Source organism: Rousettus aegyptiacus, unplaced genomic scaffold (assembly GCF_014176215.1).
Source record: "Rousettus aegyptiacus isolate mRouAeg1 unplaced genomic scaffold, mRouAeg1.p scaffold_m13_p_1, whole genome shotgun sequence".
NCBI lineage: Eukaryota > Metazoa > Chordata > Mammalia > Chiroptera > Pteropodidae > Rousettus > Rousettus aegyptiacus.
The window spans coordinates 20857697-20874976 of NW_023416284.1; the positions used below are offsets into that span (position 1 = coordinate 20857697).

Genomic DNA, 17280 nt, shown 5'->3' on the forward strand with positions numbered 1-17280 from the left:
TTCCAAAGCAGCTTAACTCAAAATAAGAGTGTGATTTTAGAATAATGACAATATCATTCATAACTCATGTTGGGTACTTCTGCTTTCAAAACACTTACATATCCATTAACTTGCCTGAATGTCATATGCATCAGGGCAGGCTTTTAAAATCTTTGATAAGCTTTTAAGGTGAAAGGTATTTTACCTTTGATGAGCCTCTCTGAGGCTCAGAGAGGTTGGTGTCATGAAACAGGTTAGTGGCATTTAGTCATGCACAGTATTTATTGGGCTATACTGAGTGCCAAGCATTGTGCTGGGCAGTAAGTATACTACAGAACTTAAAGTCTATAGTGGGGTTTCTCTACCTTAGCACTGTGGACATTTTGGGCTGATAAATCTTTGTTATTGGGCCGGTCCTGTGCACTGCACGATGTTGAACAGCATCCCTGGCTTCTACCCACTAGATGTCAACAGAAACCCTGAAGTGTGACAACCCAAAATGTTTTTAGACCTCTGTCCCCCATTGGCGCAGGGGTATGGGTAAAATTGTCCCCAATAGAGAACTGCTGGTTTAGAGAGAAAAGGAAAAACAAGCAATTATCCTGTTAAATAAATGCTCTGGTAGGGGCAGCAGAGAATGTTCTGGAAGCACAAAGCAGAGCACCTAGACCAGTGCAGGGTGCTGGTTAGGGCTGGTCTTCCAAGTAGGTGGCCCATGAGAAGACATGGACTAAAACAAGTGGAAACTCAGGCAGGCTATAAGCTGGCTCCTGATGACTGGGTTTAAGTCGCCCAGATAAAGAGTGGGTGGTGAGGGGGATAGAGAAGAATGCATTTGAGGAAACTGGGGTGAAGTGCCCCAGGGGTGTGTGGACACAGGGCATGTGTGAGGAAATGGGTGAGGTTCAGTGTGGATGGGACCCAATGCAGAGCTTTAGCTGGAGGAAGAGGAAGTGAAGAAGAATCAGGCTGGACAGGAGGCCAGGCCAGGTCTCTTGGACCCTGTAACCAAGTGGAGGAGAATACTGTTCTCATAAGGGCAGTGGGATGTGTGGAAAGGCATAAACAGAGAGTGACTTGATCGTATTTGCACTTTAGGCAGGTCACTCTGTCCAGGCAGAGACTGGGCTGGTGGGGAGCGGGACTGGAGGCCATGGTTTCTGAGGATTTCACCACAACACTCTGATTTCGAGACCAGCTCTCGAGCATGTTAGCTCTGCTCAAGAGGGGCTGGTTGCGGGGTAGGCGGCAGAGTTACAGAAGAATTTGCATCTTGTGTTGGGGAAATGAAGCACAGTTCTTGAGGAGAGGAGACATGGAATAACACCCCAAAAGCAGCAGTTCTCAATTCTTTCCTGCCCGAAAAGACCATCAAAAGAAGGCACAACACAAGGTCACGGCAGTTTTCCCTATGTTTTCTGGAACCTTCTCTAATGCAAAATGGCATCTTGAAATGTTAAGAGACAGTTGTTATTTTAGGGTTAGTTATAAATGTATCTTGATTTACTTAAAAAATAATTTGAAAATTTGATCCTTTAATATCAGTTACAAATGACTTGCGACACATTGCACAGCCAATTACCATGTACCCCCAGATACTGTAAGGAGGATTCATAGTTCCAGGGAATCTCAGCCCTTACAGCAATGAAGACTTGATCAACCTCCAGATCAGGGCATGACTTGCTTGTGTTCAGCCCACTCTGACTCTCCACTCAAATGTCATCGAGCCTGCCTGGACATTCTTGGTAAGAGGCAGACAGCTCCGTTTGTCCTTAATGCTGTGAACAGCCTTCAAAAGCTTTAGGAGTTATTTCCCAAATAGTGCAAATGGGGCTGGAATAACCTCTACACAAAGTCTGCCTCTTGAGCCCTTGTTTTTTTCTCTTCCCTCCTCCTTCATCCCAAACCCTAGATGCTACTTTTTATTTTTCATTTGAACCCGTATGGTTTTTTCCTGTCATCAAGAATAGGGCTCTACATGATAACGATGAATTATTGGTTCTATGCTATGGAAACAAGATGGTTTTTGACTTCTATTTTGAAATACGAAACTTCATTTGCTTTCTTTATGCAACCAATGATGAAATTTTATATGGCTCTGCCTAGGGGTTGAGAAAGTCCCCATTTATGATGCTTCTCTGCCCTAAGTCTTCTCAGAGTCAAAATAACACCAGGACTAAATCCACTGGCTTCTGCTCATGGGTTACTAACCACAGATGGCTGAGGTACTGCGGGTAGAGGGGGAGAAGATGGGTGACTCACTTCTGCATGTGGGCAGTAAGTCGCTCCACTGCCCGCTGGCCAGGCACTGGGACCTAGGAGCCCCCTCAGACACATAGCCAGGGTTGCAAACAAACTTGACCACATCGTTGAGATTAAACTGGTTGCCCTGAGTGAGGCCGTTGATTGGGTTGCCTGGGTGTCCACAGGTAATTGCTGTAACCAAAACAGGAGATAGGTAAGCCTTCTCGTTATTCCAAATTCATCCTCTTCTCACTTGGCATGCCTATCAAGTGAAGGTCAGCCATAAGTCTAACGTTCATCTCTTCTGCTACAAAATCTTTATTCCCTGAAATCATCATGGGGACATTCCTTCTTCTTTGAAGGCATGTCCATAGCTTGAAGAAAAATCCTTCTATGACTCCCCATAGGGCAGTAGACCTGGATTGTAATTCTCTGTTATCCGGGTACTCAGTCCTGCCTCCTTTCCTGCTGCTGATCCTCGTGCCTCCCCACCTTCAGGCTTCATTGCTAGATATACTGATGACTACTCCTCGGCTGATTCAGACTCATCCTAGTTCCTCGGCCAATCTTGGTAGAGCCAGAGTCCATACTAATCAAGCCTGAACAAAGGGACTGGTCACCCTGCCAGACCAACACCAGGGAACCAGAGTTGTCAGGAGAGCACTACTCCTCCCCTTCCATTCCTTCCATGTGAAGGGAATTCAACTGGTGTAATTCCTGGCCTTCCTCTGGGCTCTTTTACTTACTCTGCCCCAGTAACCTGCAATGGCCTATCTGTGCAATTTGAGAAGAATGAGCTTGATAAATGTTTGCCGAGTGAACGAACGAATCGGTGAGTGAGTGCATAGATGGATGCAAGCCTGGGCTTCTGCTTTGCTCCCCAGTCCTCAGTTCTATTTAGAACCCGCCTGGTTCCAGTCACTTTGGATTGAATTCACTTGTTGCTTTTGCCAGGCCTCTCCCTTGGTTAGCTGTGAGAGGCCGAGGACCATGAGGAATGCTTTCTTATCCCAGTTTGGATCTGTGAGGACCCCGCCCCAAGCCCAAAGGGTGTGGATGGGGATGGGAGAACGAGAGCATACAGGATCCAGTTTTTGTTGTGGCCAACTCTGGTATCTTTTAGGGACAGGTTTTTTTTTTTTTTTTTTTTTTTGTAAATCTTGACAGTAGCATTCCTGATTCAAGAGGAGAGAGCTGAGCAGAGTGGGAGATACGCTACTAGTGGACTGACTACAGGGGTTCAAGACAGCTTGGAGTGGTAGGATGAGAATGGGCTACAGGGGGCAGCAGACCAGAATTTACAACTCTGCCCTTTCCTGACTTTGGAAGATTCACTCTGAGCCTCAGTTTCTATATCTATAAAGTAAGGATTTCAATATGCATTAACAGTGTTGCTTCGAAATAGATTCATATGTTTACTTTTCATTAACTATTACTGAGTGCTTTCTTTGTGCTAGGCACTCTGCTATGCACTGATAAATTATAAGGAGGAATACGATATGATTCTTGACCTCAGGGAGCTCCCCTGACAGTAGACTGCTTCGATAGAGGGGACTGATGCTGGGATAGAACCAGTACAGAGGAGGGGCATCTACCCTCCACTGGGGAGAGAGAGGGTTAAGAGGGGCTCCCAGAGGGAGTTGCCATCTGAGCTGAATCTCAAGGGTGGGTAGGACTTTGCCAGGTCAATGAGATGGTGGGAGAGTGGAGATAAGCTCATAGGGTCTGTGAACTCGCTCAGATTCTATGCAAAATATTGGGTGTATGCCATCAGCTTGAAAAAGGATCCAGTGCTCTCATCAGATTCACAAAGGGTCACGACCTCCTCCTCAAGATTAAAAACCACTTGTATATGGTGAGAGAAGAGCTCTGGGTAGTAAAACCTTTGGGAATAACAACCTTTTGAAGGGCAGATCCACCAAAACATCTGTAAAGGAAACTGAGGGGTGGTCAGCAAAGTAGATAAACAAAGCTCAACAGAAGGTAGGAGTGTCACAGAAGCCGTAGGGAGAGTCTCAAGAAATGTCAGACACCCAGATAGGTCTGTTTCCCTGGAGGACCCTGACTGACCGAGGCTGAAAAGGGAACAAGGAGAACCATCAAGAGGAAGGAAAATAGGAATCCTTATGAGGATTCCTTAACTAGAGCTTGAGCACATGAATCACTATATCCACATTTCCTGGGGGCAGAGACTATGACACATTCAATTCATCTTTATCCATGACACCTAATACAGTGCCTGGTACATTGTAGATGCTAAGGAAATGTTTATTGAATATGGTCTTATAGGCTGAGGGAAATTAATAGACAGGGAAAGTCAGTAGTACAGAGGAGAGAGTTAAAAACAGACTAAGCTCACTAAAGAGGCAGGAGAGAAGGAGATCCAGAGACTCAGTGGAAGGCAAAACTTTGGGCTTGGAGAGAGACTCTTCTATAGAGGTGGGAAAAAAAGGGGCAAGGATGAATACAGATGAGGACAGGAATGTGGGTGGGGAAGCAGGAAGTTAAAGGAGTTATTGTCTGATGGTCTCTATTATCTCTGCAAAATAGAAAGTGAGATTATATAATTGGCTAATAATTATTGGGGTTTATATGCATTATTTTATTTAATCCCTACAACTCTGTGAGGTAGGCACCATCATTATCTTCATGGAAAACCGAATTTCAGAGGAGTCAGGAGACTGGTTCAAGGGACACAGTTTCTAAGTGGCTCATCTAAGTTTGAACCCAGTTTCTCTGATTCTAGGTAATCTTAGCTGTTTGCTTTAGCTCTTTGCTGAGAATATAAGTAGGGGAGATGGATTATAGGTCTTTAGAAAAGAAGCGAAATTGTGAAAGTTGTGTGGGAATAGGCAGGAGAGATAACTAAAGAAGGATTGCTGGAAAGTTTTGATAGTGGTTGATATTGAAAACCTTGAATTTATATTTGATGACAGCTAACAGTGCCTACCACAGATTAATCACTTCTAAATATTTGTTCTTTTACTCTTGCTTTCCTTCTCTAGATTATTCCCAAATTTCTGTTCTTTAGGAGAGAATAGGGCTCGGTATAAGAGATCCTGGATTCTGTGATATGACAGGGTGGTGACGTCATCGCCACCATCATCACAACAACAATAATAGCAGCAGCATCTGCTTAACACCTGTGTCAGGCATTGTTCTGACCATTTTAGATGTCGTTTTAATTTATTTAATCCTTGTAATACCCTCTGAGGTACCTGTGTTTTATAGATGAGAAAACTGAGAACTAGTGAGATCAACTAAGTCATTTTGTCATATAGCAGTATGTTATATAGTGGTACATATAGGATCTGAACCCAGGCAATCTAGGTCCGGGGTCCAAGTGGTGTCTAACTACTTTACTATACAGCCTTTCAGTATGGCCCAGGTTTAAAATATATTTAGGTCAATAAGACATTCTCTGTTTAATTCTAGACTCCAACATTCCATATTACTTATAACCCAATCTCTTCACACACATTCTGTGCCAATTTCCTGAAGGCCTTTGAATTTTGTCTCCTGGATGAAACCAAATATATTTTGTTTATACACATCTGGAAGAGAAACTGAATACAGATGGGTGTGTTGCTTTCTGTAAACTTAATACTTTAGAAGATATTAAGACTAATTTTCATGCATTGTTTACTGAGTCTTATTACTTTACTGTTCCATCTCATATATGAAAAAGCAAACAAAGAAGAAGAATTAAAAACAAAACTGGCCTTACAAAAATTAAGAACAAAACCCTGCACTTCACTAAAAGGCTTACTTTGGGGAACATTAAAAAGTGAAGAATTTTCCAAATTACTTTCAGGCGGCTGAGAATAATGGTGGTCATCTAAATCCAGAAAATGCAGATTAACAAGAAGAACAAATAAAACTGTAGAAAGCCCAGGCCTGCAGCATAACTAAAAGACAGAGAATGCTATAAACTTTAAATTATGTGTAAGGAGAAAAATAAACACTAAACCCAAGCAGAACAATTTCTCATGCTTCTGATGCAAGTCTTTGTGGGGAGCAAGACTTCATGGAAAGAGAGAGAGAAGCAGGGGAAGGGCCAAATATTGATCTAAAACCACTGCTAGAAAAAGAACATTTATCTTAAATGTGAACATATTGAAAAAGGATTCCAATGTGTCAGGATGAAAGGTAAACAAATGAAGGTAAGAAGGGGTGGAGAAAGGAAGGGAGGGAGGGAGACAGAGAAGAGATATCCTCTGGAGATTGGGTAACAAAGGGAAAAAGAAGCAAAAGGGGAAAAATTTAGGGTTCTACAAAACAAAAGAGAAATAAACAAAATGGAGGACACACAACTCTCCCTTCCACACACAAGAAAGCTTTCTATTAGAAAACAAAACAAAACAATTTTGCTTCCTTACATGGACAGAAGAGGGTGCTCTTGTAAACCACCCTAAAGCCACAAAATGAATAGAAAACATTAGCCTAAATCTAGATAAAGCTATGATAAGAAGAAAATAGGAAGGGATCAAAGCATCTTAGCTGAAAAAAAACTCATCAAAACAAAACACATGAAGTATAAGAAAATGATAATAACACTCTGAACTGAATTAAATATTCACAAATAAGCATTTGGAGTTATGAAAAATTATCCTTAGAATGGTAATTTACTAAGAGGTGTTAAAGAAAGGCAGCAAACAACCAATGGAATTAAAAGGAGATAAAAGTAAAAATGATCAGAGAGAAAGAGGCTAAAATAGAAGACAGGAAAAAAAGATTCAACGTACACATAATTGGAGTTGATTTAGAAGGAAAACAAAACAGTGGGCTTCAATTACTGTTTAAAGCTATAATCCAAGAAAATGTTTCAGAAATGAAAGAAGACTTGAATCTACATATTCAAAAGTCCATAGTATATCTGGGGAAATTGCCTCGGAACAGTCAACTCAGGCATACTCTTGTAGAAATATTAGACTTCAAGGATAAAGGAAAATAATCATCAGGGCCTGGGGAAAAGCCTCCAAATAACTTATAAGAACAACAGCATTAAACTACTATTTGCATTCTTAAGAGTAACATGCAATGCAAAATAATGATGGAGGAGCGTTTTTAAGAAATCGAGGAAATAGTGACCAAGGATTTTATATTCAATCCAGCTGTCCTTCAAGTTTTAAAGTTCAGAAAAACAGTTATAAACTTGCAAGAACTGGGGAACATTATGCAAAGGAGGCACTAAAGAAATCTACTAGAGACTGAACTTGACCCCACTAAGAGAAAACTGGGAAAACTTCAGCAGCACTGGTAAACTTTTAACATATTTAATTATAGATCCAGGATTATAATAAAGGTAGAGGAAAGGGCAGAATAACATTATATAAACCTTATAATGAACATTTTATGTTCTGACAAAGTAGAAGTAATACAACTAAAAGCGGGAAGAGAAAGGAGCAGGGGAAGCAGAATAGGCTCCCTGACCGTCGTAGTAGGTGAAAGTCAAAGAATACTACTAAAAACTGAAAAAAATTGATAAACGATATAATAATAAAAGGTTAAATAAGGAAACAGAAGGTAATAGCATTAAAATTTTATAAGTATAAAATGTTATTTATGATGTTGTTGAGGATGAAAGTAAGAATTGAAAGCCTAATATCGGGCACAGTATAATTCATGCTAAAAAAATACTTAAAAAGACAAAGAAGACATTTTAAAGGGCTAAAACCACAAATGCAATAAAGATATAATAGTTATGAATATTTATGAACCAAAGAACACAACAATTACCTTTAAGTAGCAGAAACTACAGGATATGCAGGGGGAAATAGATGGAAGGACACTAATAACAGAAAACTTTAAAAAATACCTCTCGAAACAAAACAGGTCAAGTGGACAAAATAATAAATGTGTACACAAGACAGAAACAACATAATCAAGAAGGCACATCTTATCACCATATATAGATCTTTATACCTTAAAACTCTTTTTTTCTTAAATGCGTATGAAACACTTATAATAGATCAAATATTATGCCACAAAGACTCGGTAAATTCTACAAAGTAGAAATATGATATACAATGCAATAAAGTTAGAAATAAATAAAAAAAGAAAAATTAAAAAGGTCCTTCCATCTAGAATTTTTTAAAAAAAACCCTCTATTCAAAAAGTTCTAGGTGAAAAGGAAATTAACAGCAAAGTTACAGAATTTCTAACAATAAAATTTTATTGTAATCTATAGGATATAATTAGAGCAGCGATCAGAAGAAATTTTACAGCCTTGAACACTTAGATCCATAACAATCGATAAAAATGAAGGAAAGAAAATAAATGAATTAAATTCCCAAGTCGAAAGCTAGAAAATGAATAAAATGTTAACCAAAAGACGTAACAAGAAAGGAAATAATAAAGGTGAAGGCAATAATTAGTGATATGCAGAAAATGAAAAGCAATAGATGTGATGATCGCATCTTTGGAAAAAAATTAACAAAACATACAAAAACCTCTAGCTAACCTAATCAAGAGAACAAGGGAGAAAGTCCATGTTGAATCTGAGCCCGTGGCTAGGGAGAGTGGATAACATACTTACGCACACAGAAAGGGGTCTTGCCCGACCAGTGGTGATCCTGCTGGCAGATGCGCACAGACATGCCGATGAGCCGGAAGCCGGCGCTGCACTGGTACACCACACTGCCCCGGTAGTTGTAGTTCTCTCCGTTGATGAGTCCATTTACGATGGGCTCAGGGGTCCCGCAGTGTCCGGCTTGGTGGAGGACAGGGAAAGAGGGCAAATGAAAGGAGTTTACAGAAAATGGAAGTGGGGCTTGGTCAGGGTTGGGGGAGACAGGGATGGAGGGGAAAAGGATCAAGTACCAAAGCGCTCATTGTTTTCCCACCTCCCCCTGAGAGTAGCAATCCAGGAGTGACTTTAGGAATCCTAGACATGGCAGAAGTCGTGTTGAAGACTTGACAACCCCAAAGTTGCATCCCAAGTACCCATTCATCTCTGAGTTTCTATGTCTATACAAAGGTGCCCCGCTTCTCTCTCCTTTGTCTCATCGACTAGTCTTTACTGAGCACGTAGGGCATGGAGGGCACCACGGTCTCCATCAATGCCGCTGAAGCATAGCTGTGTTGAAAATCACCATGCAAAACAGGTGGTCTGGCTGAATGCAAGGCACATACACAACGTAAAGCTAGGCGAGTGATTTTTATTAAATGGGGTTTGGGCAGAGTGTGTGCCTAGCATTTCTACTAGCATCTTTTGGCTCTGTGTGGAAATAACTCAACGGGGGCCTGAGACAGTGGGAGGGGAGCAGTGTTCACCCTGGTACAGACCACCCGATTTATGCTATTACGTCTGTGTACTGGGGACCCTCCTTTGGACTTGAAAGGTCTCAGAAAGGAGTGAGAGGAGAGAGAAACTTAGAGTCTAAGGTTTAGGCAGGGGATGGATTAGCCATGGGAGAAATTATAACTATAACTTTGTTCTTTGTAAACTGTTTTTTTTTTTAAAGAATTTGTTATAGCTTATTTTATACGCACACACATATACACACACTCGCATATATATGATGTATAGAATAAGTGACAAAATATATTTCTATATTATAAGTCTATATTATATTATATATAAAATATTATATCTGTAAAATTCACTAATATGTAATATAAAAGATATTTTAGCTGTGCGTTGCCTTGAAGGTGGGGACTGGGGCTTCTCCCATGACACAAAGGCCCGTGAGAAAGTGTTTCGTTGATCAGAATGAGAACTCCTCAAAGGTTTGTCTCATCAAACTTTAAGTTATTCTCATTCTTTTGGGTGCCCAAGAGAAGTTAGGGGAGGGTCGTTATGGTAGGTAGATGCCCAACAGCTGGTGTTTGGATTAAGCATTTTATGAAAGTGGTAAGATGATATTGTTCTGAGACTGGGATCCAGCTTTGGAAAGATCAAACCTGTCCCGAGAAGGAAAAAACCGGCAGGAAAGGCCTGGGGAGTCACGTACCGAGGCAGCGGACTTCAGAGCCACTCCAGAGCCCATTGGCCATGCACTCCCGCACCCTGGAGCCCACGAGTGTGTATCCAGAATTGCAGGAGAAGATGGCCGTTGCCCCATACACGGACAATGTTCCGATGCGGTGCCCATTGGGAGGGATGGGGAGCTCTCCACAGGAAATGACTAAAAGATCACAAAATCCTCAGTAAGCCAGCCCCAAGTGAGGGGACACATGTTGCTCTTGATCAGCAAGAATAATGACAAAAATAAAACCTGCTTCATCTTACTCTCCTGAGACTCAACCAGAGTATGAGTCATGACAGTGACGTGTGTGATGTTACACTGGGGGAGTGATTCTCAACTGGAGGTGTTGCCAGAAGCACCTGAGGGGCTTTTAAACTGTCCAGATTCCCCTCTGGACCTGTGACTCAAAATCTCTGGTCCAAGCAGGGGCGTTTTTAAAAAACTCGGGTGGTTTAGGTACACACCCTGGTTAGGAATGACCATACTGGAGAGATGGAAATTCTGAGGTATGCTCCGTGGTGTTCAGGGCAGACACTGCGAATCGACATCCTGGTCCTTTCTGCTGAGCCCAGCAGCAGCCTCACGTTCCTTCTCAACAGAGCGCTGCAGATAGCCACTGACGTATGGGTGAGGCGCTATGGCCAAGGTTGCACTGTAATGTGCATGCCTTCGCTGTAATAAGCTGTTACACGCTTGTGACTTCTACTCTGCCACAAACATGGTTATATTCCACCGTAGCGTCTGCACTTGGATGCATAAGACACCAGTGCCCCATTAGGAAGGCATCAATCCTTCTCCCATCCAGCCACCCAGTCTCAAACTTTCCATGGCTCACTGACAAGCTGTCTCCTTCTACACCTTTGCAGACACTTATTTCCTCTATCACATCCTTACTGATTAAGGTAAATGTGAGTATTTCCTATTGTAGTGGATGCTGTGGTGAGCCACTCAGATCCCTATTTAGGACTGAAGAACTTATTTCCTCATCTGCTAGCCTCCTTCAGATTGCCTCGATTTATGAGTCCTCCCTTCTAAGGTCATGTGCTCTTCCTGGGGCAGCCTGCACCCAATGTCTGGTTAGTATGGAGGTATAAAGGCCCCTCTCCTCAACTTGTGACAATTCTGAAGTGTCACCCTGGCTTCTGAGCTCCCTGTGGGGTTGGCCAAGACCTTCACTGATACTGCATTAGAACTCAACTTCTCCATCTTCCCTTCCCTTCCCTTCCCTTCCCTTCCCTGCCCTGCCCTGCCCTGCCCTGCCCTGCCCTGCCCTGCCCTCCCCTCCCCTGCCCTGCCCTGCCCTGCCCTCCCCTCCCCTCCCTTTCCACAGGTGATGATCCCAGGAGCACTCCCCTAATAAACCTCTGTCTCAGAGTTGCTTCCCAGGGACCCTGAACTTTGAAACTATCTTGAACCAAAGAAAAACAATTTACAATGAAGAAGAGGCAGACACACTGAGGCGGCCTGTCCCTTGTGCTATACCCACTCCTCCTACATACGCTTCCATTATAGGTCTTATCACACCACATTATCGCTGCATCCTTATTTGTCTGCCTCTCCAGTAGACTATAAACTCCTTGTGGGCAGGAACCACAACCTTTTATCTTCATATCTCTACAATACTTGACATGAATATTGAATAAATGAATTAGCGAATGATCACCTGGACAAAGGTGCTTTTTAAAAAAATTTCCTTCCCCAACTTCCATCTCTCCTTAAGAATTGGATCTCTGAAGGCAAGGAATCTCCTCCTATGTGCTCGCGGTGCATACCTGGGGCCTGGCACATCCACGGCCTGGCACACCCAGGGGGCCTGGCGCGTTTGGGGTATGGACCGTGGCTCCACTGGGGATCGAACCCAGGACCTTATGTATGTAAAGTAGACATGCTAATCACTACTCTATGGAACCACCTCAAAACTGCTTTTTAATAAGATGACGAAATATTAAGAACTTCCTTAAAGGAGTAGGCACCTCCCCACCTGAATTAGGTGAGTGTTCAAAAAGAGGTACACTGCATCCCCACCTTCCCCTCCTCCCCAGTTCAGGTAGGAGGCACTGTGCCAAAGCTGCCCACCCTCTCCTCCTGGGCTTACTTTGGCAGGTGGGCATAGAGTTCCCAAGACTCCATTTGCCATTGGCTTGACAGCGGATGACCCTTTGACCAGTGTAGTAGTAGCCAGGGTCACAGATGAGCATCAGCTGGGCCTGAAACTGGTACTGTGTCTCAAAGATGAGCCTCCATCGGCCGTGTTCCACGCCAATGCTGCTGACATCGGGACAGGTCACAGCTAGGGAGACAAGGAGCAGTGAGGAGGATTAATTAATTATGGGAGACACTGGCAAGAGTCCAGAGCTGGGGACCAGGAGAATGTAATGCAGTAATGATGAATGCAAGAGTCTTCAATCCCCAGGCAAACTAGGGGGATGTGGCAAACTAGGATGGGCAGGTCTGCCCCCATGCAAAAAAAGGGGGAGGTGGGACTCGGTCAATGCTGGTTGTTGGATATGACCTGTTCTATCTGGTCAGATCTTCATTTTTCAAGGGAAGCTAGGAATGTGGATTTTTATGTAAAATTTCCTGAATTTAATGTTGGGAAGCAATTCAAAATTTTATAAAGCACACTACGGGCCAAAGAAACAAAACAAATGAATAGAAAAACACAAAACCCAATATCTTCGGACTGGATGTGGCCCATTAACCTGTCAGTTTGTGACTTTGACCTTACAGTTGAACTATACTTATGTCATTTTAGAGTTCTGTGATCAAAGGACATTTGCGCTAATGTTCTAATAGTTTTTCCATCTAAAAACAAGTGGACCAGACCATTCCTAAGTTCTGTAATGATTTATGGAAACATCTCAAGATATCACTGCTTTGAGACTAATTTCAAATGGGAACCTAAGTTGGTAGATGACATTATCCATCTGTCCCTGCTTCCTGAATTCCCAACCTCCATGTACATGTTTTTTTCCCATTACTGAGTTTTTAGCTCACTTTTTTTGTAGAAATCTTTTCAGTTTCTGGCCCAAACCCTCCTTACATCCACCTCTGCTGCCCAAGGACTCACGGACACACTGAGGGGGCGTGTTGTGGTTGTTCCACAGTCCTGTCTCCAGACACTCTGCTGTGGCCTCAGCGCCTGCCTGGAGGTGGTAGCCTTCGCTGCAGCTGTACACAGCCTTGGTCCCCACTGTGTACTCTTTACCAAAAACCATTCCATTCTTGGGAGCCTCAGGAAGCCCACAGGAAAGAGCTAGCAGAGGGGAAAAAAAATGTCATGAGCATGCCTGCCTCACGATGGTGTTCTGAGAACACACGTATATATTTTTGTCTTTCCTCTTCCCTGAGACTTTAACAAAATTATATAAATACTAAATACTGTTAAAAGAAAAAAATCTTCTTAACAAAAATGGAAATATAAGGATCACCAGCAAAGGAGAGTTAAAAAACAAAAACAAAAACAAAAACACTGAAAGATTAAATGCAGATAGAAGCATGTTGATGGAGTACATGGAGCCAAGAAGCTGCAGACCAAAGTAAATACATGGGGAGCAGGGAGAGCTGTGGGGTGAGACCAGTTCTCCATCCCTTCCCACAAACACAGTGTAGAGACATTCAGGTATCTGTTTTCCTAACTAAATAGAGAGGATTTTTCTTTCCCACTTGAGAAAGAAAAAACAAAAACAAAAATAAAAACTCAGTGATTCCCCTGGAAGATTTCAGGCTGCTAAGGTGTGAGCTGGCATCCCAGAATAAAGCTCTTTTAGTTCTAGGATTTAAAGGCTGTTGGCCTAAAGGCTGCCCCTCTTCCTGCTCATCTCTGCAACATACTCAACTCAACTTCTTTTTCACAGGAGAGACCCAGTAGGCAAAGATATCTGTATGTAATAACAACAAAGTCAACTCACATCTGCTACCTGGACAAATCGACCGAGCTTTTACTTTAAAGCAATTGAGGATCACTATACATATGAAGAAAACCAGCAGCATGAAAGAAATAAACAAAGATATGGTTAAAAATATGAAAAAAAAATGCTTCTTGGTCTTTAGGCTAAGATCATGTAAAAAATAGAAAAAGTCTTCTTTAAGAAATAAGCTAACTCAGGAAATTGAACATATATAATCTGTAAACTTGTGACTAGTAGTATCTGAAGAAAATCAAAGTCACATATTATATTCATAGAATGGGAAGACAGTGCTTTGAAGAAAGGACAACAAAAAAGAACAAGGAATTCCTCTTTTAAATTAAAAATATGATTGCCAAAATAAGCATCCAATAGAATGGTTGGGGAGTAAAACTAAAGGGAATTTCCCAGAATATAGACCAAAAAAGATACAGACTGAAATGATTAAAAAAGACTGAAAACGGAGAATCAGTCCAAGAGGTTCAGCATCTAATGGGTGGTGTTCCAGAAAGAGAGAACAGAAAAAGTGGAAGGGGTGCAATTATCACAGATAAAGATTTCCCAGAGCCGAAGAGAGATACAAGTCTCCAGACTGAAAGGGAACCACAGGGATGTGAAGAGAACCATTCTTTGATACACCGCCATGGAACCTCGGAACACCAAAGACACACAGAAATTCCTATAACTTGCCAGAGGGGCGGGAAATGGCATCCCTGTGAAGGACTGAGAATCAGACTGGCATCGGACTTCCCAGCAACAACGGAGGTTCGAAGATAATGGAACGATGCTTTTAAAGTGCTGAAGAAAATGATTTGTAACCTAGTATTTTACCTAGCCAACATACTAAGCAATGTGTGAGGGCAAAAATAATGATATTTTCAGATATTTAAAGACTCAGAAAATATATCTTTCATGAACCCTTTCTGAGAAATTTACTTAAGGCTATACTCTATCAAAAAGATCATCAAAACCAAGAAAAGGCAAGATATAGAATATAAAAATGATAGAACTCACTCAGGAGCATGAAGAAAAAGAATCTCAAGGTGATAGTTCAGGAGAGAAAGGTGTGCAGCAACATGGCCAGGGTTACTATTCTATAATGAGCAGGGTCAGCACTGTGTAATAAGGAGTATACATTACTTACATAAGAGTTGCCTGTGTGGTCTTTGAAAGAAATTAATACTTATAAACCATGCTTGCCATTTGACAGTTCAGGAGCTATTACAAATGGAGAGAGATTAATCAGAGTACCCCCACCTCTGCAATTAGTCTAGAGCTCAGACGTCCCTCACTCAGAGCCAGAATAAGCTTGAGCGAAGTCCCATCCAAATTGGCTAACGATAATGCTTGACGCTATTAGAATTTCCAGAGGCAGAAGACTAAGGCTGCACTATGTTATGGGGAAGGATGAATTGTCCAGAGAGAGAGGGGCTGGGATATCAAGATGGAAGAAGGAGTCAGACTGGCTGTGGAGGATTGGGAACAGAAGGAATGAAGAAATATGGGAGCATTTGAATATGGTGTTCTTTTAATGCCTGAAGAGCAAGACTTTGAGCTCCTTCAGGGTACTAGGTTTGCCAAATTATCAAATCTGATCAGCTGTTTCCTTGAACCTTTTGGAAATAAATACTCAGATCCCCACTGACATTTTACATGAAGGGTCAATCTGGAGACAGCAGGTAAAGGAAGTGGACAGCAGCCCCTTCTCACTGCCCTTGGCCTGCCTTGTCTCTTGCAGGTAACTAAGAAGACATTAGACAAATTCTCAGACTTGAGAGATCGACAGTCTGTCTCCTGATGTCCATGTCAAAATACAGTCCCCAAAAACCTGAGGTAGGAGGGGTACTTCTTGTGGGTAGGAGAGGAGGGGATATAAACCAAGTATCTGAAGCTTGTGGCGGAATGAGATATCAGAGGGAGCGAATACGTAGTGATAGAATAGACTTGGGGAAGGAGAGAGAAAGCATTAGGAGGCACAGAATCTCCAATGAGATTTATTTATCAGTGGAGAAGTCATGGTTTGGAAACAGCAATAAGAAAGTGGAAGAATGCCAGGCCTTTCCTGGCCCTGGGTTTTGTGGGAAATGGGGGATTAACACCCTCCGCCTGAAAGGGGGAAGCATCCGTGTTTTCCGAGGAGAGGCACAGTCTCTGTGGAGGAGGGAAGTGAAGAGAGCCCCCTGGGTGGTGACCGAGGGTGTACGCTTGTTGGCCATGGAACCAGAAATCCAGAGAACAGAGAGGGAATGGCTGAGAGGGAGGGTGTCAGGGGGAAGCTGGGGCGGGGGGTGGATGGGGAGAAGAAGCACAGAGCAATGTGGTGATGAGTGGACAGAACCTACAGGGGCTTAATTTGGGCAAGAACAGAAGATAAAAAAGATGAGAGGTACAGTAGGTTCCAACTGGCGCTCTGGAAAAAAAGACTCGTTTTCTGTGTTGACACAGAGACACGGAGACCAAAGCCAAATGACATTTGCCATTTGTGGACAGTTGGTTCTCTGTGACCTTTGCTCAGGGCATCAGACAGAATATTAATGGCACATTGATATTCTGTCCTTTGAGACAGCTCAGACACAGGTAAGCAGGTTTGTGAGGGTCAGAGTAGATAGGTGTCATTAAAAAGTATGGCACCGCACCAGGGACCGAAGAATAACAATATCAAATATTAACATGATTTCCTATTTTTGTGTATATAATTGGCAAAGTTCTTTTCTTTTTAAAATTCCGTACATAATGTTGAGAATGTGGAAGAAAAGATAATTTCGCATGCTGCTGGCAGAAGTATGAGTGAAGACAAATTTCAGGAGGGCAAGAAGTATTGAAAGCTGTAAATTTTGCATAGGTTATAATTCAACAAACTCACTTTTGAGCACTTATTTTAAGAAATAAATATGAATTTTCATAACAATGGAATTACAAAAATTTTAATAGCAGCACTGTTTACAGTAGCAAAAAATATAGAACTTCAAATATCCAACAATAGAATAAGACTTGAATACACGAGTTTTTCCATAACTGTATGCCACTACTGAAAATAATGATGAGGAAGTATATTTAAGTATATGATAGATGTTAATATTAAGAGTTTTATATATTGATGAATGCCTTTTTGTTAAACAGTACATAAAAGACCAAAGGAATGTACTGAAATGTTAACGGTGGTGATCTCAGTTGATGAG

The 17280-nt window shown here is 42.1% G+C and overlaps 1 protein-coding gene across 5 annotated transcripts in view; it reads right to left on the reverse strand.

Annotated features, from left to right (window-relative positions):
* CSMD2 (CUB and Sushi multiple domains 2) overlaps positions 1-17280 on the reverse strand; it is a 544176-nt gene that overhangs the window by 34374 nt on the left and 492522 nt on the right. For 4 of the 5 annotated variants that reach the window (XR_001597587.2, XR_001597586.2, XM_016150537.2 and 1 more), the window contains exons 50-54: positions 13264-13449; positions 12289-12483; positions 10179-10352; positions 8762-8935; positions 2242-2415 (exon numbers count right to left, since the gene is read on the reverse strand). Coding sequence is in view for 2 of the 5 variants with exons in the window: in XM_016150537.2 (XP_016006023.2) it covers positions 2242-2415; positions 8762-8935; positions 10179-10352; positions 12289-12483; positions 13264-13449 (903 nt within the window). In the remaining 3 variants the exon portion in view is untranslated. The remainder of the gene's footprint in view (positions 1-2241; positions 2416-8761; positions 8936-10178; positions 10353-12288; positions 12484-13263; positions 13450-17280) is intronic. The other variant, XR_001597588.2, reaches the window with a different exon arrangement.